This window comes from Pteropus alecto, unplaced genomic scaffold (genome assembly GCF_000325575.1).
Source record: "Pteropus alecto unplaced genomic scaffold, ASM32557v1 scaffold12, whole genome shotgun sequence".
In the NCBI taxonomy this organism is placed as follows: domain Eukaryota; kingdom Metazoa; phylum Chordata; class Mammalia; order Chiroptera; family Pteropodidae; genus Pteropus; species Pteropus alecto.
The window spans coordinates 11,734,061-11,758,667 of record NW_006432669.1 but is presented as its reverse complement, the minus strand read 5'-3'; the positions used below and the strand labels follow the sequence as shown (position 1 = coordinate 11,758,667).

The 24,607-nt window shown below is 32.9% G+C and overlaps 1 protein-coding gene across 4 annotated transcripts in view; it reads right to left on the bottom strand.

Annotated features, from left to right (window-relative positions):
• Window positions 1-24,607, bottom strand: part of GRIA4 (glutamate ionotropic receptor AMPA type subunit 4) — a 317,944-nt gene that overhangs the window by 5,513 nt on the left and 287,824 nt on the right. The window contains exons 14-16 of one of the 4 annotated variants that reach the window (XR_001516487.1): window positions 22,592-22,630; window positions 3,487-3,601; window positions 1,047-1,181 (exon numbers count right to left, since the gene is read on the bottom strand). Coding sequence is in view for 3 of the 4 variants with exons in the window: in XM_006907524.1 (XP_006907586.1) it covers window positions 936-1,181; window positions 9,632-9,746 (361 nt within the window). In the remaining variant the exon portion in view is untranslated. Of the gene's footprint in view, window positions 1-933; window positions 1,182-3,486; window positions 3,602-9,631; window positions 9,747-22,591; window positions 22,631-24,607 lie in introns of all 4 variants that reach the window. The other 3 variants (XM_006907524.1, XM_006907522.1, XM_006907523.1) reach the window with 3 other exon arrangements.

Sequence of the window (24,607 nt, the reverse complement as noted above, 5' to 3'; positions counted from 1 at the left end):
AAAAGTAGTCATTTAGATTCTTAAAAAAATGATCTCCCTCTCTTATATTTCACTGAATGCCTGTAATTTTTTATTGTGACACGATGAGTAAGTTAGGCTGATCTGGCTTATTTAAAAGCAATTGAAATTTAAAAATTCATAATAACTCACTGCAACTTTTATCTTTTACAGCGTTCCTCCTAAAGAACACATATATTGCTGACATCTTTTATGGAGAAACTGCTATATATTGCCTAAAATGTCTGCTTATTTTAGTGATATCGTGAACATAAAAGCTGATTTTCATCTAACAAATGTGAATTGTAGTCAATATTCTAATGATCACTCCTGCCTCAACGTCTGGCTCAAGGACTATTGTCAGATAAACAAACGGCCAGGTTTTACTCTGAAAAATATAGGATGATGGGTAATGTAAAACAAATTAGAATAAGATTTAAAATTCGTTGAGCATTTACTATGTGCCATGGAGCTTTTACATATATTTTTTCTCAGAAAAGTTTTCTTGGAAAATCTTATCTGGCAACTGTTTAAACTTTGATCATTTGAATCAGGTTTTATGCTTATTTTGTTAGCACTTATTCTAAAATTGGATTGTTCCAGAGAAGATAGCCTAGTCTGTGTACAAGGAAACCCAGATCAAATTTCCAATTTCTCTCAATTTTTGAGTAGAACACATAGTTTAAATTATTTCACAGAGCAATTCTGGAGGTTTGTTTTTGTCTTTCTGACCCTTTCAATGCAGATATCTATTGGCAACATAAAGTTTCGAACAGTACATCTGCAGCAAAAGAAAACCGAACCACTTTGCACTGAAGTTTTTAAAAATATAAAGCTCTAATTAGAAGCAAGCAATACCACCACTGGACAGACAGGTCACAACACCGCGTTTACAGGATGCATCACCCACTCACTGTAGTAGGCCCTAAGTCCTACCCCTAAATTTTAATACTTTCGGTTCCATATACGTTGTAACCTTCTCTATAGGTTGCTAAATTCTGGGTATTCTGCGAGGAAGTTGGGTTAAAAGTCTGTGCACTCTTTGCCACCTTCATTCTCTTCGCTTCTGCCCTGGACTTGTAACAGAACTCTATCAAAGCCACCAGCATTGCCAAGCCCAAGCCGCCAACCAGAATGTAGAAAACGCCTGCTACGTTGCTCAGGCTCAAGGCACTCGTCTTGTCCTGCGGGGGATAAAGACACTTTAATTAACTGTGGAAATGTCACATCCAGAAGGTAAAAGAACATATGAAATCCAAACAACTAATTAACATAAATGCTTAATTTAACCTGAAATTATTTACATGTATAAATCGCTGACGTAGGTTTATGGATTTAAACATAGAGCTTATAGCTCTCAGGAGAAGAGAAATTATGATGATTACCAATAAATTGTGTGTAATTACATTCAATAAAATCGGTAACATTTTTATCATTATTAAATATGTTATGAAAAGCACTATACTTAGCCATAATAAGCATTTATATATTACATAGTGTAGCAGAAGTGGGCTTATTATTGTTAAGTTTGAAAATGACATGTTTAAAATATGATTACATGGGAAAGAGAGCTCTTTTGGCTTTCCTGTCATTAAAACATACTTTTAATGTTTGATATTTCTCTTGAATAAATCTAATTTCACATTTCCTACTCAAGGAACTAAGGGTTTTTAAGCTAGCAATTTCATATTTTGTTTGTCATTACTTCACCAAATGATGCAAATAATGTGCTAGTATACACATCATTTGTTCTTTCAGTCACATCTGTATGGAAAATCTTCTGGAAAGTGTCACTTTTACATATTATATACTATTTGGTAATAATTATATATGCATCATACTTAGGTAACTTTTTTTAAAGATAACTTTTTAAAATATACAAATTACCATGGTCAATTGTGAAATAAATTATTTATGTATGGACAAATTTATAACTACTTCTATTGGTTTAAAAACGTGATTCAATTCCTACTGAAAAACACAATCAATGAATATTTTGGGCATATTATTATCCAGAGCTTCAGTATATGTATTATCTCATAATAAATTCAGAAATAGTCAAGCATATGATTGGAAGATATTAAAATCGTAACAAGAATTCAGACTTTTTTATAAATTATAAATATGTATATTATATATATAACATTATTTGAAAAATATTTTGGGTAGGCTATCTGAAGGATGTCCTCTGGCCATCTTCTCAGCAGTGTTTCATGCAAAATGTGATTTAGACTTAAATAGTTTTATTAGGAGAGTGTTTAATTAAAAAGATGTACCATGTACACTGTGCATTTAGCCATGACATCAACTGACTGGGCCGAAAATTTAGGGTAACTTCATTTTTTAAAAAAAATCACTCAAGTATTTATGCTTCTCGGACTTTACATAAGGATTTCGAATAAGTATTTCATTACTTAGCCAAGCTTATCTCATTCCACCCTGGTTCAAAGGCAGACAAAAGTGATTAAAATGTAGGGATAAGCCCTAAAAAGGATCAATTAATAGTACTTTGTCTCTTTCTTAAATTAATTGAGGCTCTTCTATTTAAACCAGTCAGTTGTTTAGTCTTAGATTAATATGTATCTATTAATGTGTGTGTGTGTGTGTGTGTGTGTGTGTGTGTGTGTGTGTGTGTGTATATGTATATTTTTTTCTTTCTAAAAGAAGACAGAAAAAAATAAGAGTCCAAGAATCTTCAACTATGATTTTCTGGCATTGTTACTATGTTCTATTAATGTGGGCAAGCATTTCGATTCATTGATAAATTGTTACTTTTTTCTTTAGAATGAAAGTACAACTATTTGTCACACTATTTACATTTGTACTCAACGAAATCAGGCTTATAGTTTCCTGAGTTTGTCTAAAAAGAATTCACGACTAAAAGATCTTAGAACTTGAGAATATTAGTCAGAAAACATTGATTTATTTAAATCATTTTGATAAAATAGATTTGGAATATTCATTATGTTTATCTGTCGGCCCGAAAATATAATAGGGCCCCTTCAAACTAAAGTGTAATGGTTGCCAATATAGTGACAAAAGACTAAACTTCTGAATAAGATATATTTAATATTTAAAATCTTTTTCTGAATGACTGCTGATAGTTTTCCCATTTCTTGTTTTAAAAATACATCCGTTCTTGAAATAATAAATGTCATGGTCTTTGCCTCCAAAACAAATAAAAACCTGACCAAAAAGCACTACTTTTATTAGTGGTACATAAGTTTGAGAATAATATAGGGAATTTTATTATTTTATATATTTCTGTGGTTAATTTAAATTTGTTTAAAAGCCTTAATATTGGGAGCAGGTTGCAATTTCCTGAAAAGACAGTCCCTGTGGCTGAAATTTATATTAGCTTCTATTTAGGCAGTGTATAGAGAAATGTTTAGTTTTCAATCGTTTCCATATGCTTTTTATGTGCGTGTGACAATCGCTCTCATTACTGCTTTGTGAACACAAGAGGAGGCCCGAACTGCAGCGACTGACCTTGCTTCCAGAGTCCTTGGGTCCACATTCACCTTTATCGTACCACCATTTGTTTTTCAGCTTGTCTAAGACGCCTGCCTCACTGAGTTTCAAAACGGCAAGGTTTACAGGAGTTCTTCACGTGGAAAATAACATAAATAACATTATATATGTTATTTTATGTTATTCAAGTAAAACTACATTAGAATCGCATGGCAAAGTGACAGAGCAGAGGCCACAGTAGGTGCTATGTCTTGTACTGTAGGCCCAGGTTTAGAATCAGACATAAAACTGGGGCCTGCTCCATCGCTTTAGGTAACAGGCACATACTGCTAGGGAGGATTTTTAAATAAAATATATGCAATTACTGTGAATCCAAAACTATTGGCCTGGGTTGGGTTACAATTTTCCCAACATAAGTGTGGGAGTCATTCAAAACCCGAAAGTTCCTTTTTTCCCCACTTTCAAAATAAATGGAAGTGGTTGTAGGTTATCAGACAGACTTAAATAGAAGGTACATAGGACTGGTTTCATTTCTCACATGCATTATGATTTAGGTAGTAGGATTTTACTTAATGCTATAAAAGGATGTCTACAGAGCCCATCATTAAATGAATTCCTTCACCACTCTCATCCAGGACTGAATTGGAAGAGGAGGGTGATTCTAGTGTTACTAAGGACCACTTCATGCAGAGGAAGGTCCTTATACACACAGATATGTAAATAACTATTTTAAAATTTAAGCCCATGCTGATCTTTTCCTTCTGAATTGCAGTATTTAACTAACTATCACCAGGAGCAATTTTCAATCATCTTCTGTCTACATATTAATATGTTTGAAGTATGAAGGGGAGGGACTATGATATATTCTACTAATTCTTAACAACAAATACATGATAGGTTTGGGGTAAACGAGATCTTTATCAATAGACAAAACTCTTCGTACTATAAAATCTCATTTTTATTTTCTACCTTCTTTGAGTCTTTCAATTCTAAATGTTTCATAAAGAGTCTCAAAGAGTCAGTCATCTCTCAACATCAATGATCCAAGGAATCTAAGAATTCTTTCTGTTTTCATTCCCATGTTCACCTCTGTGTGTATAAAATAAAGGGCAAGAAGATGAATGGGAAGCGGCAACTCCTAGCATCTTTTGTTGTTACTGTTTTTGTGGTTGGTTGGTTTTTGTTTCTTTTTGCTTTTACAAACACTCAGGGAGAGACTTGTCGCAGTCCTCTTGACATTTATAAGGCTACCACAATTGTTTTATTTGGCTGTATCTCTTAATGCCTCTCTTCTTCTTGGAAAGGTTGAGTGCTTTTGGAGAAACGCAGCTGCATTTATTTAGTTACTGGAAAATTAATTCCATAAACCTATTTACACAACTAGGTAATGCATTTCTAATGATGGTGATAATGGTAACTAACATTTTATATGTTTAGTTGCTATTATCATTTGCATTTTACAAAGGAGGAACCAAGGCACAGAGAGTTTAACTCATCTATTCACAGAACTAGGAAGTAGCTGAATCAGAATTCGTAACAGTCTGACTTCACAGCTTGTGCAATTAAAAACATTAACGACAGAAGACTCATGAAATGGAGTTTCTGGTTTATTGAGTTTTCTGGGTAACAGCTTTAGTTTAACCCATTTATTTTGTACTGTTGGTTCTGAAAAATGTTTTAAAAATATGTTTTTCTTTTTGTTTATCTGGTTTCTAAACAGAATTTAACTTTTGTATGAATGTTATAAGATCTTACAAGGTTCATTATTCCATTTAAGAATATGCATTTGCCGCATTCCCAGAATCCTGTTTTTTGGATTAAAATCTAACATGAGCATGATTTTACACTTTTTACTAAAAGCCAAATTTGGGATGAGATGGGGTAAAGGTTATGGTTTCTTGGGGTGCTTGGTTAATTTAGCCCCAATCTAGGGGCTATCTACAGACTCCCTCCCCTACTTCCACACTTCACCCTCCACCTCTATTTCTGAAGTGACTCCTATAAAACCACACCTTGGGTTGGTGGGTGAACTGCGAATTCCTTGAGAGCGAAAGCCACGTTTCACTCATCTATGTAAAACAGCATTTACCAGGGTATCCAACTCAGTGTAAGTGCTCTGTAAAGTTGCTACATTTAAATTATTTTGAATTCAGAACAAGAGTTTTCCTTTAACTGATACTATAAGAGTTTTTAGGTTTCTAGCCCAGGTTTGCCGAAGCCTTTTAAAACCCATTTAGGTACATTATATTAACCTATATTGCACTTCTTGAATGGGTGCAATGGGAGGAGGACTTAATGCTGAAAATGGAAGAAAAATGAAAGCAGTTTCCTTCAAGTTTCTTCCAGAAGAGGAGGTTGCAGGCAAATTAGAGGATTAGATGAAGACCGCCTTTGGCTTATCTCTGTCCCTTCTTAAAGTCTTACTTTTCCCACTCCTTTTGTTTTTCTCTTGCCTCTTTGTCCCTTTTTCTATTCACTCCAGTAGCCTGACTTTAGAGAGTAAGATTAGATTGAAATTTTAAATATATTTATTATTAACCAGACTTAATGGTTGACTGGTGGAATGTCAGGCACTGAGCAAGGATTTTATTACTGAGAGATCCCTTTTCCAAGAGTTAGCTTCTCTTACTGGCTTTTGTTTATTATAAAAAGTTTTCCTTGCTATGAATTCATATTTTCTATAATAACCCCTTTATTCTTGCATTGGCTTCCATGGCTGCTGTGAAGGGGTATAGGCCATTTACAAGTGTAACCTATTTTAGACAGGAATGGGCTGTATTCTTCAAAGCGCTAAATTAAAAACTGGGTATTTTGTGATCTAATATAATTCCCGAAGAGCACATTATTTGATAATTGCATCTACAGAATGAATGATTTTTATATAATTATGCATATCCATGAGTGAGCCTATTTTTATACACATAGAAGTAGAATAAAGTATAAAACACAGAAAATATAATTTTATACATCATGGATGATTATAGGCATTTGCCAACATTTCCATCTAGAGCCAGGATTAAACAACTTACATAACAATTGGCATAAAATTCTGTATGTGGTTTGTGCTTAGGCTAAATGATATCAGATTAACCAAAGTGGAAAATGAGTTTTAGACATTGCAATGATATTTTTAATTGGTTCATTGTCAATTAGTAAATCTCTGTTATTGTATTCACAAGAACGAGTATGAATTTCTTATGATCATAAAAAAGACCACATTGCAATAATGTTAACATTATTGAATAAGTTTTTAAACAAACAAATTTGTACCCCCAAAATCATGCCTTTCTGCTTTATTTCATTTAAGATGTAGAATCTATTTTCTTGTTTCTTTTATAAAATTTTTACATTTCACTGTGAAGCCTCTGGGCCAAGGGCTGTCACGCTCAGAACTGCATGCTCTGAGAATGCTTATCAATTGAGTGGGGATGTTAATTATTTTGCAGCCCTGGGGTGTGACTGGAAGCTGCCAGAGACTTTAAATAGTTCAGTTGTTGGTTGGTTATATTGTCATAAGCTCCCTGAGAGAAAGGACAATAGGGAATTCTCCTTTTTCCCACAGGTACTGGGGCTATGGCCTTGGTTAAAGCAGAAGTTTAATAATTTGCTGCTGACTACAAGGCTGAAGATATCCTCCCTGGTTAAAATCCTGTGAATGACAGGTGGGTCAATTTTCTCCTTATAGGAACCTATTCATATGAGGAACATGGTTTTCCCCTTAGTTTTCTCCTACCAAGATTCTGTATATGAAAATCAGATAACACCAGTTTTCAGCATGCTTGTGCTGAGATCTCTAAATGTGTATTCCCCTGTGCCCCGCCCCTCCTAGCGAATTGGCAATATTTAATTGGCTCTTCTGCTTTGGCTTTACACTCAGCAAAGGCTTAAGATCTAGCTTCATTCTCCAATTCAGCATTTTTGTTCCTTATTTTCCCTCTTTTGAAGATTAGGCAAAATGGGAGAGGCAAGGTGAGTTGAAAGAAAAAATCAGACACCTGAAGAAGGTAGAAACAACAATGAAAAAGCAACAACTACCTGTTGGTAATTTACTTTGTTCTAAATTAGGTGAGGCCATTTAAATATCACCTTTTATCACAAATTCAGATTAGGGCATTATTATCGTTTAGATTGTAATCACCTATTCTTTTGGTGATAAATACTAGATCAATATTTTTTAGTATGAAAACAAAATTCCTGAGGGAAAATGAAGCATAATGCAATTTTATTTGGGGGAGCATTTTAGGTTAATTTTTGTAACATTTTAGAAATTACTTGTTAAGATTTGAAATATCATTTTGTAGTTCACCGAATACCTACGAGAACAAGTAATTTGATTTTTGGAAATTATAAGTTTAGATTCATATTTATTTCTTTAGACAATAAATATTTATTTAGTGTCCATTATATACCAAACAGTGAGTTTCATGGAATCAGATTAAAATCCAACTGCGTTGTCTGACCTTATTTAAATAAATTAAAATTACTCTTGTTACATAGATTTTTTCCATTATGTGTACATTTCTGCTTCTGCTTGCTTATTTATTTTCCTTCTTGAGTCTTTAATATACACTAAAATAGAATTTCATTATTCATTTTTGTGGAACATTTTATCTGTTAAGCGGTGTTATACTTCTTTTCTATTTGTAATAAAAAATTAAAATTTGCAAGTAAAATTTTTCTAATGGACTAGAATATCCTTGCTTTTGTTTCCTCTGGTGCTATTAGAGCACATTTTCTTACACTTCTAATTTGCATGGAGAAATAGTAGATTATTAGTGTAAACTTGAATAATTTTCTCTACATATATACGTACGCATATATTTATTTATATTTTTATGGAAACTATCAGTATATTCTAGGCAAATTAGGGCTCTATAATATCAAAAGAACTAATACGCATTAAGAAAACATGGTTGGTGACTTGAACAGAGATGTCTTGAAGGGGAACCATCCTGGAGGAAGCCCTAAGAACTCTTTCTAGCCTCTCTCTGCTCTTGTTCTGCAGGAACTCAGATTCTCTCTCGGAATAAGGATGTGGATGATCAGGAGTGGGTCCACACAATTCTATTGTTTCTTTCTCTTACACGCCTCCCTCTGTGGCCAGAATTATCATTTGGCAAAGTTATTAGATGGAAATACACAAGTGAGCTGAATTTCAAAGGCTCTTTAGAATGGGAGTTGAGGGGAAGTTTGTGGCATTGAAAAAAGGTGAAGTCGGCAGGCATTTAGCAGATATTTCCTGAAAACAGAGCATTGTTTTGTGGGTTGGGTGGCCAAGTGAGAGAATTTATAGTCTGAATAAGAACCTGAAGAAAAGTAGAACTTCTTGTTTTGGGTAATTCTCTAGATTTTAAAAGAAACACAAGAATGTATACTTCTAAATTTTCAATGTTCTTATATATCAATGGAAGATGGTATATAAGAAAAGAAAAATCAGAATATTGCCATCTCTGAATTGTTTTTAATGTTTTTTTTTTCTAATTGTATACTTTTTTTTTCTTTAGACACTGTTTAGAAATTTAAAAAAATTTTATGAAGCTGGAAATATGACATGGATGTAGTGAAGACAAAGCTGAACTGCTTTTGTTTTTAGAGCTTGATCGTTTTGCAGTTTGATCCATTTATAGGAGGCAAAAATATCTAGCTCGTATGACTATCTTTGATTTATTATTTAACTTGTTATTTAACAGAAGCCTGAGGGTTTAGGTGGAGAAATGATTTTCTGGCGGGTGCGCTAGACCGATATAGGTGAAGCCAGGTTGTTGCCGTTACTTAAAAACATTTCATAGAAGTTCTATTGAAGAAAACAAGAAACACATACCCTCTCTTGTTCTCCCTCCTTTCTTCACTAAATTACTCTTTAAAAAACTAGCAATCCTTGCTGCTTTCCAAAACCAAGGTTTATAGGACTACAATGTGTGATCCACAACCTTTTCAAAGCCAGAGATTTTCAGTGACTATTTTAATTAGGTTGGTGAGTGTGTCCTTAAATTGATAACTGTTGCAAATATTTTTGCTTTGACAGTAATTGCATACTTAAGTTTGTGAAGGGACTTGACTAGCAATTCTGGTGGTATTAGTAGGTCCAAACTGTAAGTCTCCCAGCAGATGCACCTATTACTTTACATACTGTTTACCCGCTTTTGGTGACATTGAGGCTAACCTTGGAGTCACCTCCCCCGCTGCCACATTCTCCTTTGTCGTACCACCATTTGTTTTTCAATTTGTCCAAGAGGCCTTGTTCATTCAGTTTTAAAACTGCGAGGTTAACAGCATTTCTTGAAACGATAAAACATATTTTGTAAGAAACTGCACAGCTGTTAAGATGTTAGAAGGAATGAGGACTTAAGTAAGCTCTTTCATAAGCTTCTCCCAGACGCTAAATAAACCTCTCATTTTGCCATTCCTGCAGCTCCTTCCACAGAGTCCAAACCAAAGGCAATGGTAAACTAATTTCAAAGTGTATTAAACATGTAGTATTTAGTGCTGTTCACTTTCACAGTTCATTTACTGTCAAATAACCGACATCATCATCAACCAATTACATAAATTTCTTTTCAACCTTAAATTTACTAGTAATTGAGAAAGAATTGTGTCTTGAATTCCTTTGCCTAGAATGTCAACGACTCAAAAGAGACTGAAATGAAAATTCATTCCCATAAGGAAAAACATAATGGCATAAACAAACCAACAAGCCAGCCACTAATTTGTGTGTGCTGATTTCCTGACAATAGAGTATGGTTTAATTATTATTCCTTTTATTGTTTGTGAGAGTTTAGTTTGTTCATTTGCTTGATTTAGTTGGTCTGAGAATTTAGAATTTCCATGTTTGATTCAGTTACTCGGGCTGGAAGTCATAGGATAGTCAAGGTGGTAACAGTTTCTAGGGAAAAGTTCTTATATTTGAATTAATTACGTGTTGATTCTTAAAGAAATTGGATGCTATTTAGAAACTAGGATCACATAGCCAATTTGACTGTTTAAGTAATTAAACCCCAGGAAGTCCTGCTGCATGTGATGTGGACTTTGCAAACACTCTAGATTAGATTTTCTCCACGTTTCTCTCTATAGAGGAATAGAAGTAGCATTTTCTAATTATTCTCTAGAAGAATTAAAAAAAAGTGTCGTGGTTTTTTTGCCCTCTCCCCAATGCATTTGATTTCTTTCCTACTTTCAAGTTACATTTTTAAAATGAAGAATTATCTCTTTCAAGACGTTTTCCTATCATATAATGAAATTCTCTTAAGTTAGGAAATGGCTTATATACTGAGAGAATTTGGGTGCAGTTTGTGCTGTGTTGTTTGATAAATACTGAGTTTGGTGATTACTTAATGCTAAATGAATTATAAACAAAAGAAAACAAAACTACACCATATTAATGAGTAGCACTTGAACATTGATTTGCAAGTGAAATATCATTCAGTTGACTAATAAAAAGTCAACCAAATAATAATAATAATAATATAATAATAATAAAAGTCAACTAATAATATTTCATCATTAATCAGCCTATTCATATGTTTATTCTCTTAACATGTGTTTGTAATATTTCAAGTAAACGATGTTCATTTTACGTGATGTTCCTGTTGTGGTGGTCTGATCCAGTTGGAGAGTAAACATTTCTCATGAGTAAACCACACACTTTAAGAATAGTAACTCTTTTTAAGAGTTAGACTGCCATTTATTAAATGATAATTAAATAATTAGCTGTTCCTACATTACCAAGTGACTCATTAGTGGTGTGAAATAGTTAATATACTTCCTAAAGTAAACAAAATAAGGTTGTCAGTTTAATCACCAAAAGGACCAGACTGAAATGTAGGTATGAATAAGTTAGGTGATGATAGAGACATCTATTTTTTAAAAAATGCTGTTAGGAGAAAAGAATTGTTTTAATTGATTTTGTGTCCATAGAAATTAAATTTGTCTTTCAATATTTAAACCTAACTACTAAAATTTCTATTTGGAGAAATTAAGTTTTATAATCTACTTTAGCCTGAAATATTTATATTAGTTTTTTTTTTTAAATGAAGTAATATCCCAATTATTTTATGTGTTGGTTTAGACCATTCCTTTGATAAAACTAAAACCATTTCATGAGAGGGTTATTTAACAGGGTTATTAGCCATATCCAAAGACAGTTTCACAGTACAATAGAAAACAAAAAAGCAAAATAAAGGAATGGATAAGGAAAAAAAGCTTTACATTGAGAAAATTGTTCTGGAATAAAGCTTTCTACAAAATTATTCTAAGACATCGTCTTTCTAATATCATCTAATAGGCCATGTAAAAACAGTTTAGTTTCACACTGCTATTCGTATGTGTGTATACATATATCTATACATCTATATTTGGTTAGTATAATACACTTGACCAATAGGTAATTCACTGCCCAGTTCACAATTAATCCACATGTTTTCCTACTAGAAACGTGGTTCCTCGATAAAGTCCACTTTATACTATCATTTGTAAAATTTATTTTTCTTTAATGATGTATAGAAGGCATTTTATAATTCATATTTAGGGATACTTTTCAGGATTTCAAGATTTCTTTAATAATTCTGTTAATGATAAAACTGCCTGTTTTCTAAATTGTCTGACTAAAGATATAATTTCTTTATAACCATTTAGATTTAACAGGTTCTTTAAATTGCTATTTAAACTGTAGCATAAACCACATGTGAGGACCATTCGAATATCTGTTCTATTTTATGGAATGCTTTGCTATTACATGTTACTAATAATAAGAATCATCAAATGACTTTAAAAATGTATATATAAAGTTATTTCACTCATTTTGCTAGACTAGATTAAAAAGTATTTTTCATGCAGGCAAAAAGAAAGGAACTCTTACAGTAATTGTCAGCAAGCTTAAGGAAGTCTTAAGGAGTCAGGAAAATGAGGGATATAGAAAGCAGATCCTTGCTGTGCACATTTTACTTCTGCTTTGGAATCTCCTTTGTACATTTCAGACATAGATTTCAAAATCAATGTCAGAAATACACATTGACAATAAGGGATAGTTTTGTCCTCATTAAGCATCAGAGACGCTAAGCATCAGATCTGCCAAGCAGATGAGACAGAAGAAAAATATTGTGGGTCTTTTCTTACATTAATTATTCGTTTTGTTATATTAAATACAGCTTTTCCAGAATAAACTCAAATGAAACGGATTGTTTTCAATTAAAATTTGAAGAGAAGAAGAAACACGTGACCATGTACTTGACGGATGTGTAAACCACATTTAAGAGCCCAGGTGTATTCACAAGGACCTTTTATAGATTGAAAAAAGGCCCAGGTAATTTATGTGTTTGCCTTTGTCTTTTACGCCTTAGGGGAACTTTAGGTTAATAAAAACCCTCTCTAAATAGCTTTTTCCATAGTGGCGAGATGATGGGGAACTTGATTCAGGGTTGGAAAGAAAACACTCAGCTGGACAAATTCCAGGACTTCTGGAAAACTTCCAAGGGTTTTTATTCCTCAAATTTCCTTCAATTGAATTTGAGATTATGAAAATCCATACCTGATTGCTCTAGCATCTGAGATCCATTTTTGTTACTGAGAAGATTGTTGAAATATGACATAAAACAAAGGCTTTGGAACGGGACCTAGCAGACCTCAACTTTTTCCACTTATTAATTTTGGGTAAATTAATCTAGTGCAAAGTAAGATATTCTTATTGAAAGCATGCTTAATTCAGGCTGAAATATTTATCTCTTACCCTCTACCCTTCCATAAATAATTTATCACTAAATTCTATAGATGTAGATATGCTTTTATGCTTACTTTATTCTTTATTTATTATATTTACTTCCAGATCATACTTCTTAATAGTGTAATTTTTCTGTTAGTGAGGTTGTAAAGTTTATATCTGATAAAATGTCTACCCAAGTAAACAGGAAAAATTTTAAAAGTTTAAATTTGGTAAAGTATTTTCATGATTTCCTACATTTGAGAATATTTTTGTAAAGGACTGATATATAAGGTCTAGATTTAGTCAGTGTCTGCATACAGAATATTTAGGGCATATATAGTTTGTAGAATAAATAATTTACAATATTATATTTGGTCTGTTTAAAACAAATTCAGTTCTATTTTACTTAATAAGATGAACATTTCAATGCTAGCGATGATGTCAATAATGTATGGACTTACTGCAGTCTATTTGTCTAAACTATTGAATAATTTTGCTAGTGCTTTATTATCCTTCTAAGAAAAGATCCATTAGTTACATACACACGAGAAAGTCTCCTCAGTTTTAGACCTGCGCTGTCTTAACTGGAGCGTTCTTCTCATATTAAACTTTCATAGAAGTTAAATATCAGGTATTAAAATGTCCAGAATATTTACCTGAATGATACTAGGAATATATTTATAGTCTCCAATAAATCTAAATATATTTTTTAGAAAACTTAAAAATTATGTGAATCAACAAGAGATTATGTAAACGAATAAGAAAATCTCTTTAAAATCAGTAAAGGACATTTGTAGATAACTCACTCAAGAAGAAATACAAATTATATGAAAATAATTCAATCCAACTGGAATTAAACAAATATGAATTAAAAAAATGAAAATTCCTTTTTTCCCCTTTATATTGGGGAAGATAAAAGTAATGTTCAATACAGTCAAAGATTTAATAAGATTGGTGCCTCCATATACTGATGATAGAATTAAAAATTAGAAATAATAATATGGCTTTCTATAACAATAGATTAAAAACAATTAATTCTTACCCTTAATAATTATTGATAATATTGATAATTATTGATACCAATTCCCCCTTTGTGGAATCACTCCTAAGAAATTAATAAGTAACATGGTAGATTTCATAGTACCTTTATAGAGCAAAACATTGAAGGCAACTTACACGCCCAACAGAAAAGGAGAATTTGGTGCACAACAGTGGTTCTCAAGCTTGATTCAAGCCTCAGAATCACTCATTACAAATATAGATATTTAGGTCGAGCCTTGCTATATCAAATTCTTCTGAATTAGGAGCGGTGTACCCATATTTTTACAAAGCTCCCAGGTGATGGTATTGATAAGCACCAATAATCCATATGACTCTATGTTTTACAACCATTAAAAATTTTTAATGACAAGGGAAAATGCTTATAGTATAATGTTAAGTGAAAAAAACCCACAAATTTGTATATTCATTGTGATCTTAATTTAAAAATTAAATATTTTATATATGTGTATATAATGTGTTAATGGAAAACATAGCTATAAAGGGATTATAATTGATTTGGATTGCATTTTGTTCTTTATGCTTCTCCACTCACTCCAAATTTTCTATAGTGAGAAGTAATACTTTAGTAATCAGTACAAAACAGACATAATAACCTCTCAGTTATTTTATAATATAATGTCTAATAGAATTGTTTTATTCAAACCAAAGTATATATTCTATTTTGGATCAAAAAAATTGAGGAAGAGGCAGAATTTAGGAGTTATTCATAAGGATCTCAGAAAAACATTCATTGTTCCTGATTATGTGGTCGCTTTGGTCTCCTTGGTTGTCTAGTCACAGGCAGGAGGACATGTGATAAATCTGGCTTCTACAAAGGTTCTACTTATTTGAGGGGAATGGATCAGGCAGAGAAATATGAATAATGCATCAATTAGCAGACCTATCCCACCAGACAGGACCTGCAGAAGGTTAATGGAACTCTTGGAGGCCTAGAGAGAAGACTAGCTGTCACATATATTTACATAAAGAGGGTGAGTTTTTTCCCAAAGCTGAATTTAATGAATATGATTGTGAATAGACTTGAGTCCTATTAAGTGGGTCATTAAAAATAGTATATATATACCTTAGTTTTTAGAAAGAGATTGCATGGCAGGCAACTAAGAAAAGTCTTTTTTGATTTTTTGAAGGAATTTTTAAAAATTCAATTAAAAAAAATCTTCCACTATACTACATATTTACTGTATTCTTTTTTAAAAAATTAAACTAAAATTCCAGATTGGAAAACTCATATGATTTAAACTTTGTGATGCAGCAGGCAAATATATGCAGAAAGTTTTCCAGGACTACTCTAATAAGAAAATAGCAATTTCATTAAAGAAATAAATAATACACAACTCCGCATAGACTATTCATTCTGTTGTTTAAACGAGGTTGCGCTGTCAGTATTGTCACAAATGTTGCATACATAAAAGTCTATCTCATATAAAAGGATGAGATAGGGAGGAGCAAAAATCACATGGAATTTTATTTTGTGGTTTAATTAGTAATGTCCCTCAAATAACGATGGATGACGAAAATTAGCAGAAAAACTGAGAATTTACAATAAATTCTGGAACTTTGTATAAAGTCAATTAATAACTCATTGAGAAAAAAAGAACTGTTTTATCAATTAAGAAAATCTATGAAGTAAATAAAAGTCAATAGGCTTTCAAATAAAGAGTTAACTGAATATGTCTGATCTTGAGGAAAGGCATTTGGGTTCATAGTCCCACCCTCTATCAGCTCCTCAGGCCTGGAAGAGTAACCAGTTCTCAGCATTATCAATGCTCCACTAAGTTTTCAATTTAACTTGTAGCTGTCTTATTACTACTTTTCTTCCCAAATTATTCCTTCCAGTAAACAAGCACAAGGCTCTTTTTGCTTCATTGGATTTGTGCACTCACTTCAAAAGGCAGAATTTGAGCTAAATCGCTCAACATATATATATGCAAACGTTTTTAGAAAAGATATTAAGTTTTCAATCCAGTTTGCTTATGCAATGACAAGTTTTGCCTAAGTGAAACTACTGATCAATAATTTAGTATCAAAATTCGGAAGAAACTTTTTTTTAATGTGGAAAGACAATTCAGACCCAACATGATTTATAAAGATTATTTGAAAACCACTTTGATAAGGAAGGATTTATTGTCTCTGTTTTGGATTTTGGATAACATATGCAACTAAGTTAGTGTATTGAGACCTCCGTGTTTCGCAATCCAGGTGAATCAAAGAGAACTGAACAAATTAAGCAGATACTGGACTAGATTCCAGGAATTGTCTCTAAATTGTTCTTTGGAGTTTGCCTAATTCCTAATTGAGAACTAGGTCTGAAGAATGTGATTCTTTGAAGGAACATTGTGATTTTTGTGCGGATGTCTGCCAGTAATTTAGTCAGAGCACTATTTAGAGACTGTGATGAATGAAAATTTTAATTATATTTTTAGTGTTGAGTGTTTTTTATGTAATCCTTACAAATATTTCATACAGTTTAATTTTGTGATTTTGCCTATTTTTGGTCACAGAGTAGAATTTCCTATTCTCCTTTGGGTCATAGACCATTTTTAGAAGTTGATGAAAGCTATGGATACTTCCTCAGGAATAATCCGCAAACATACAAAACCACAGACTGGCATACAATTTCAGGGGATTCACAGACCTTGAATGAGCAATCATGAACACAGATAAATATCTGTTCTAGATTCTAATAACACTTATTTTAAAATTAATTAATGACAACTTTCAAGTATGCCTATTTAAAAGAGAAATAAAAATATTTCTATGACTCATCGTAGCCTAGAAATAATAGAGGTTTTTAAACTTTGCATAAGGTTTTTAAGCTGTGATTTCACGGGAAGGAGTTTTCAGGTACTAGCCTCAATTTGTGATCATTCTGTAAGCACATGGTGCATGGGGCTTTTTAAAGGGCTCTGTGTTAAATCGATAAAAAAAATAAATAAAAACTGTCAAAAAGTACATTTAGTTACCCTTTTATAATATTGAAAAAAATACAATTATTCATATTAAATAATGTAAATTTAATTTTATTTCTGGTGGCCTTGGGGTGCTTTTAGATTTTATATGGGATAAATTCCCCACCCCCAAACTACTATCATTTGTTATTACTATCATTATCTGTGATCAAATCATACAAAAGAAGGCTTTGTTTCAAGAAGAACGATGGCTACCTAGATTGTGGTACTTCACAATATCATTCACTTTAAAAATTGTGATGATTATTATTCTAAAGTAAAATTTCAAAAATATAAGAGCTGGTGGCTATTATACTCAGTGTGTGTGAGCTATTCAGCAGTACTAGACCTTTTATGCAGATGCCTGGCCTGGACCACGATTTACTGCGTGGACTGTCCCGGTCGCTAAATGGATTCCTTCATCTCCTGACCATGCCTTACTCTCTTTGTATCCTTTCTAGAATTCTACACCATTCAGTGGACCACGGATCATGTTTTTGTTTTCCTTTGCTGATATTTAAAAACTTCAATTAATTGCATTAAAGAATTAGAATCCTAGAAGTTTTGAGTCAAATGCGGTTTAGAGGTTGTCTTCAACCTTCTTATATAACAGATGTGGTCACTGGGGTCTAATGAAAGTTAGGTGACTTGCTCACCAAAGCCCAGCTGGGATGCAGGTCTTCTGCGTTCTGGTCCAGTGCTCTTTCCCACAGTACTAGGATACCTTTGCTTCCTGGTAGTACCCTTTCCTGTGTAGTTAAATGATTTATTCATCCCTCTCATGGCTCCCTAAGGGAACTTTTCTTTTTCCTGAGAAGTTTGACAGGCTTGACAGAGGTTATTCTTGATTAAGCTTTGGCTCATGTATTCCCTGCACTAGCAACTTCTATTCTCTCTGGCTCAATACTCCTTGAACTGAGATAAAACTTCAAAGGCAGGTGATCTTGTCAACTGAATTGGTCTTTCCTAAATATCCAAGAAGTACAGCAGATAACTTTCTTTAAAAATTAATACCAAGAACCCATATGATGACTTGATTTGATTAGATGGTAACATTTGTTTTTTCCCAAGATAGGTCTATTTTGAAACATACCAGGTTCTTAATGATTAAGTTCAATCTTTTAGAATATATAATCATGAATCCCCAAGAATAAGATCATAAGGAACTTCAGTATAATAGATTTGGAAAATTTTCACAGAAGAAATAGAAATGTGAAAACAAATAATAAAGTAACAAAGCCCGATCACAAAAACTCAATCACATTTTTAATTTTCATTTCCCCACCTTCTACCTTCCCATAGCCAATTATCCACTAGGAACAGTTTTTCTGAAAAGTGTCTCTTAAATTTATATTTTCATGTCTATTACACAGGCATCACCTTAGTCAAAGCCTTTATCATCTGAGACAAGATCCATTGACTTTTTAATCCATTCTCAGCTACCCAGAATCAGAATAACCTTGCTTCTAATCTTGTTTATAGTGCTTTGTCCAAAACCTTTAATGATTCATGATTGCCTCCAAGATACTATTCTATTCTAATTTTTCTGACAGTCAAGAGTTCCTGGCAACTAGGTTTATAGATAACTTTAAAGCATAGTTTCATTATGTTTTATTAAGCCAGACACTGTGTCAAGTTCTTCATGTTCTCATTGAATCCTCATTGAATCCACATGGCTAGTAAAAGGCAAAGGTGGGATTGGAACCCAGGTCTGTCTAACACAGAAACCCAGTGTCTCAACTACCCTAATTCCCCAAATAGACCTTCTCTGGCTCCAGCCAGGCTAGTTTCCTTGCAGTGCCAAAGATGTTTTGTTCAAAAATGACTTCAATCTTTTGATGAGAACTTCACTAGGAATTCCTTTTTCTCCCCTCTTAGCTTTTCTAAAGTTCCAACCACTTTCTGGTAATCACTTATTGACTTACTCTTTCAACTAATATTTGTCGATTAGTACATCTGAATCTTTTTTTTTGATGAAGTCTTTCCAAGATGCTCTAGATTCTTTTTATCTCCTGCTCCTTTAAATGATCTATTATCTGGAGCACTCGCATTTGCTCCGAGTCACATTATTTTACAATGTTATCTCTGCACGTTTTTTTCTACTTCTTGAAGGACAGCAACTATGTCTTATGGTACTTTATACCATTCTCAATCCTAACGCAGTGTAAGAAATATAGTAGGCATGCAATGACTACATGTGGACTTGATAGCTCAGTGAGTTAATTTAAGGTGCTACTTTTCAAACAACTGATTAAAATGAAAGAATAATGTGCTGGACAATAAAAGGAAATTCCTCCACCATGGAACCTAATGGATTTTGAAAAGACTTCACGTGAAGAGTGTTTTAAAACAAAATAAAGTAAAACAAAGCAAAAGTCTTCAAAACTGCCTATTAAATATTGGCAAAGGGAACATAAAAAATTACTGACACCAGCATCTTTATGAATAATGGTGAGCAATTTGGTCCCTCGTATAAACAAAATAATCTAAAAAGGTATTTCAGTGAAATTATAGAGAGTTAAAATAAAGGGACAACTGGTTCAGTTTGCGTAGGTGGGCAAGGAACGAATACTACATGATAAAATCAAATACAAGTTTGTTGTGAATATCAAGGGAAATTTGATACTTCCAACCAAACTCTAAGATGAAAATTCCCAGGTAATGGTATTTTTATAACTCAGTTCTCATCTACTTCATTGTGGCAAATAAAACATACCACAGAAAATTCTTCTGTTACTAAATTTACTACTTAGAATAGTGTAATTCAGCACATTTTAGAAATTAAAAAATTATATTTATCATGAACAGATATTAAATGCCACCTCTGCTTTCACTCGATTAGGATTTATTTTGCTGTTTTTAAATATGTATTTAATTCACTCTGTCTAGTTAACCTTTATATGCAAATATTTAAATTTCCTATGTAACTTCATGGGAACTTCAAGACCATGAAGTTCTTGAAAGAAAACATTAGTTTCAAATTTTCTTTCTCATTTCAGGTTTCAGGTTTCAGGTTCCTTAGTAGTAGACTAGTACTTAAATATATATATATATATCCAAATATATATAATATATATATCTTAAAGTGTCTTTTAATTAATTTTATTTTGTCTACCTTAACTTTTGGCTTAGATTTTGGTTAGGTGGGAGAATAGCACAAATAGAAAAAAGAAATTGAGTGATAAAAAAAAGTCTTATAAAAAAGGGATCTCCAGCTAATGGAATCCTGAAAAGAAGCTGTCTGAACCGGCCATTCAAAGAAGGCTCATAACCAGAAGAGCATGTAGTATTTCTGTTATTCTCTGAAAATAACCAAAGGCTAAGAATTCAAAGTCTATGTGTCTTTAAAGATTTTAAGTTTATAGTATTCTAAGTGAAACACAAAGCTGCTTATCTATGACCAATTTGCTCATAGTTATATTTCGAAATAGAAATATATTCTAATGCTCACATATTTTTATTAAACAATTTAAATAAAACAAAAATGAACAAAAGTGTAAAATCTTAAAATAACCTCACCCATATTTGCTCCTACCAGTGTTAATGCTGGAACACGTCACACAGTATTTCAGCTATTTGCTTTTTGTCAGAGGTTGGGTACTTAAGTTACCAGTTTGAGCAATACAATGAGCTATTTTTAATCTATCTAACAAATTGGATGCAATTAATATAAGATTAATACTTTTCACTTTACTGAGCAACAACACAGCACAAAATAAAACAAAACAAAAACCCCTCAATTTCAGGTTCTCCAAAAGAACTAAGACACTGCAGAATCACCACCAGTTTTTTTTTCCCCGAATGAGACTACTATGAAATATTTCATAAGACTTCAAAGTACACAACAAGTCTGCCTGACATAATTAATGTCTGTGTGGATATCAAATTCTAAAACAAATAGTCTGCTAAAAACTATTGTGACACTTTCCTTTTTGTGTGTGCTTGACTAGGCAATTCACACATCTGTCATCTTAATCTTCAGGAATGAATAAATTGAGTGAATAATGTGCCTCAAATATATCCTGTACTTTTTACTAAAGGCGTCAGTGGACAAGAAAGTCAAAATTAGGTTCTATTTGACATCTGAAAACAAAATTTGTTATCTGAAAAAAAGTTCAGTGCTTTGGTTTCTGAATTTGGTGGCCATTGCCATATCATTATCTACATTAATACTGTATGTTGGTATTAAAATCAAATTTCTATTTCATGTGTCCTCTCATATATGTTCCTAATTATATGACTACTATGGTTCCCGCTCAGAAGACAATAGTCTCTAACAAAAATATATCCTTCTGAAATGATTTTCTTTCATTAAAAAAACCTCAACAATCCAATTTTAAGGTGATGCCAACATTCAAACTTATTTGTAGCAAAACAACAGAACTGTGTTTCTGAAAGACGATTACTATTTACTGGCAATAAATTGCCCGAATTCTCATTCTTTTTTGCACATTTCTTCTCCTTCCTAAAATTTCCTTCTTCTTGAGCCTTAAGTGTCCTAGTTACCTGATCCCATAGCTTTTCTAAAATCTACTTAAGTCACACAAGATCTAGCCTCCTTAGAGCGCAACGAGAACAAGGAACTATAGCTGGATAGGATCTGGAAGCTGGTCCCTTCAAAATCCATATAGTCCACCTTCCTTCTAATATCTCAAATTCTGGATGTTTTTAAAATTATCTAACTTGTTTCTCACCTTGGTTTTCTCCCATGTAAAAGACAATTTGAAATAAGTACCCAAATCAGGGAATGCTGATGTTTTCCACTGATAACAACATAAAATGTGAGAGGTAACAACGGGAACCATTAAAAACCATATAAGAAGCATGGGAAGAGGGTCTATAAGCATCAGAAATACTGCTTAAGACAATATTACCTCCTCTCCCTTTCCTTTTTCTAACCAAAATTTTATACGGTATCTTAAAAATCTTATATATCATTTAAATTATACCAGCTGCTTCTTTTAATAAAAATTTCTTAATGATATATTTTCTATAAAAACACTTTGGATTTTAGTTTTAATGTTTTTGTAACCCTATTACCCATTACGATTTGATTATCAGTTAATATCCGTAGTCTAAATATAGACAAATTACCAGGTGATGACAATTTTTAAGGCCTATGCAAAAATCTAATCTTGCATGGAAGACTGGCACTGATATTTAATAATGATAGAAAATATAAATTCATTAGCACATAACTGATATGACTTGTGTGAAGGAAGGTTTTAATTTTTCCTGCTATAACATTTGTAAATGGATGTTCAAACAACCATAATGCACAGGTAGCAAGCTGGTTTCCTAATGCTGGTGGGATAAAAAATATAAAAGTATAAAGAAAAAGGGATTAAAAAATAGGTGGGGGAGGGGTTTCCTTCAAATGGATGGAACCCATTCTTTTGAAAGAAAACTCCCCTCTTACCTTGGTCCTGGAGCTGGTTAGTTCTCCTCTGTCCTCCTCCTAGGGGAGAAATACCCAAAGTTAAACAATAATAGAACATGGTCTTGTATTAAAGTCAAGTTCAGTTCTGGCCAACCCTTTCCTCAGGTCTCACAAGACACTACCAACTGCCTGATATCCTGCAGTGTTCATTGAAGTGAATTAAAAATCTGTTTTAAGGATTAAGCCAAAGGGGAATGAACATTAGCTGTGTAAAGGGGACAAATTGCCTGCTTTTCAGTCAGTCTATTTTGTTAGAGTTCCAATAAACTGAAGACTGACTTAAGAGCAGAGAAATTCATGGAACAGTATTGCTTGGGTAATTTTTATCAGCTGGAGTGAATCATCGGAGTGTGTTGTGGGGAGAACCTAGAGTTCCTTGGGATGGAGGAGGCATGGTGTGGTGTTCTCAGCCCATCTCCCTGATGTTCTTTTGTCTGTCGAGGGTAAAATGATAGCGCTTCAAAAAATACCATGTTTGGAATAGCACTGAATCTGCCATGAACAAGAATTACTATAAACATGAAAAAAACCTAAAGAGTCATTAGATGGGAGGGTTAGGCATAAGTGTGGGAGATGGGTATTATCAGAAGCACATCTTGGTTTATTTTTTCAAACCAGGGAATCACAGGTAGGATAAAGATGGGATTTTTATTTTGTTTTCTTAATGTCTCTAATTATAACCCCTGGTGTCTTTGGAAATAAGGCAGCATAGTGAAAAGAGCATGGACTTAGGAATTAGGCAGTAATGGGTTTCTATTACAGCTCTGTTATGTATCAGAGTTTTCATCTGAGTTTCAGCAGCAGCATATGTCCAGGTGAAGATAGTAATACCAACATTAAGGAGTTGTGGGGAAAATATATTCACATACGTATGCTTTGTATGTAGTAGTTATTAAATTGTATTTCCTTTTCAGTTATATGGACTCTGATATGGTCTGTTCTTATTCAAATTACTTTGTCTTTTTGAGACTACAGTCTAATTAAGCTTAGCATCAGTTCCTAGTTACCCTTTGGCCTAATTTCAGAGATAGCGACTGGCTCCCATAAAAAAAAAAATCAAATACCAGACAATTGATTGAATTCAGTGAGACGTGAAGGAAAGTGGAGACCAAGAATGAGCCTGAACCCATACAAGATCATGTGCTATTGTTATTTAACTTTGGGTAACTTATTAAAATCCTTTATCAAATAAAATGACATCAGGTGAGAACATGGATGTACTTTGGAACCTCGGGTTGTCACAATATATTCCAGAGACATCGAAATGAAGGATGTTGTAATCATTACTCTAATGGCCATTATGAAAATGTGCAGGGAAAAAACACTATGGCAGATTCTATATTATACACCTATTACTGTTACCATTTGTTTAGTGTTAGATTCATCCTATGAACTTTAATCAGTTAGAAGTTACATAATATTAATATGGCATAATAACACTCCTACAAATATATGTGGTTCTTCCTTGGGAACTTTGACTTTTCACTTAATGAACATTCAAAAAATGGATTTTTTGGCAAACCAGCCTTTATCCACTAAACTCTATACATTCTAAAGAATATATACAGAAATAGAGCATTTTATATTTCTCTGAAGCAAATACATTTAGAATAGCTGTGCTATAAATGGAAAAAAAAGTAAAGTGTGCTTTATGAAACACCTACTTCATCCATGGAAGTCACTTATATGACAGAATTTTGAAGAAAATATCTTTATATTTGGAAATGATATGAGAATCTATGAATAAGAATAACTGTGTACATTGCCTGGATTGGGTAAAATTACAGTGGCTGTGCAGTCTTCAGGCTTCAGGGCATAAACTGATTGCTATTTGTAATGAAGGAAAAATGGAAAAGAAATTAAGTGGTCCTGAAGTTGCTGGGGTTATTATGGTGCCCTTAAAAATCACCCTTTCAAGTATGACTTATTGAATCACCACAGGATACCACATTACATGGATCAATTTTCATCATATCTAGATATGAAAATATATGT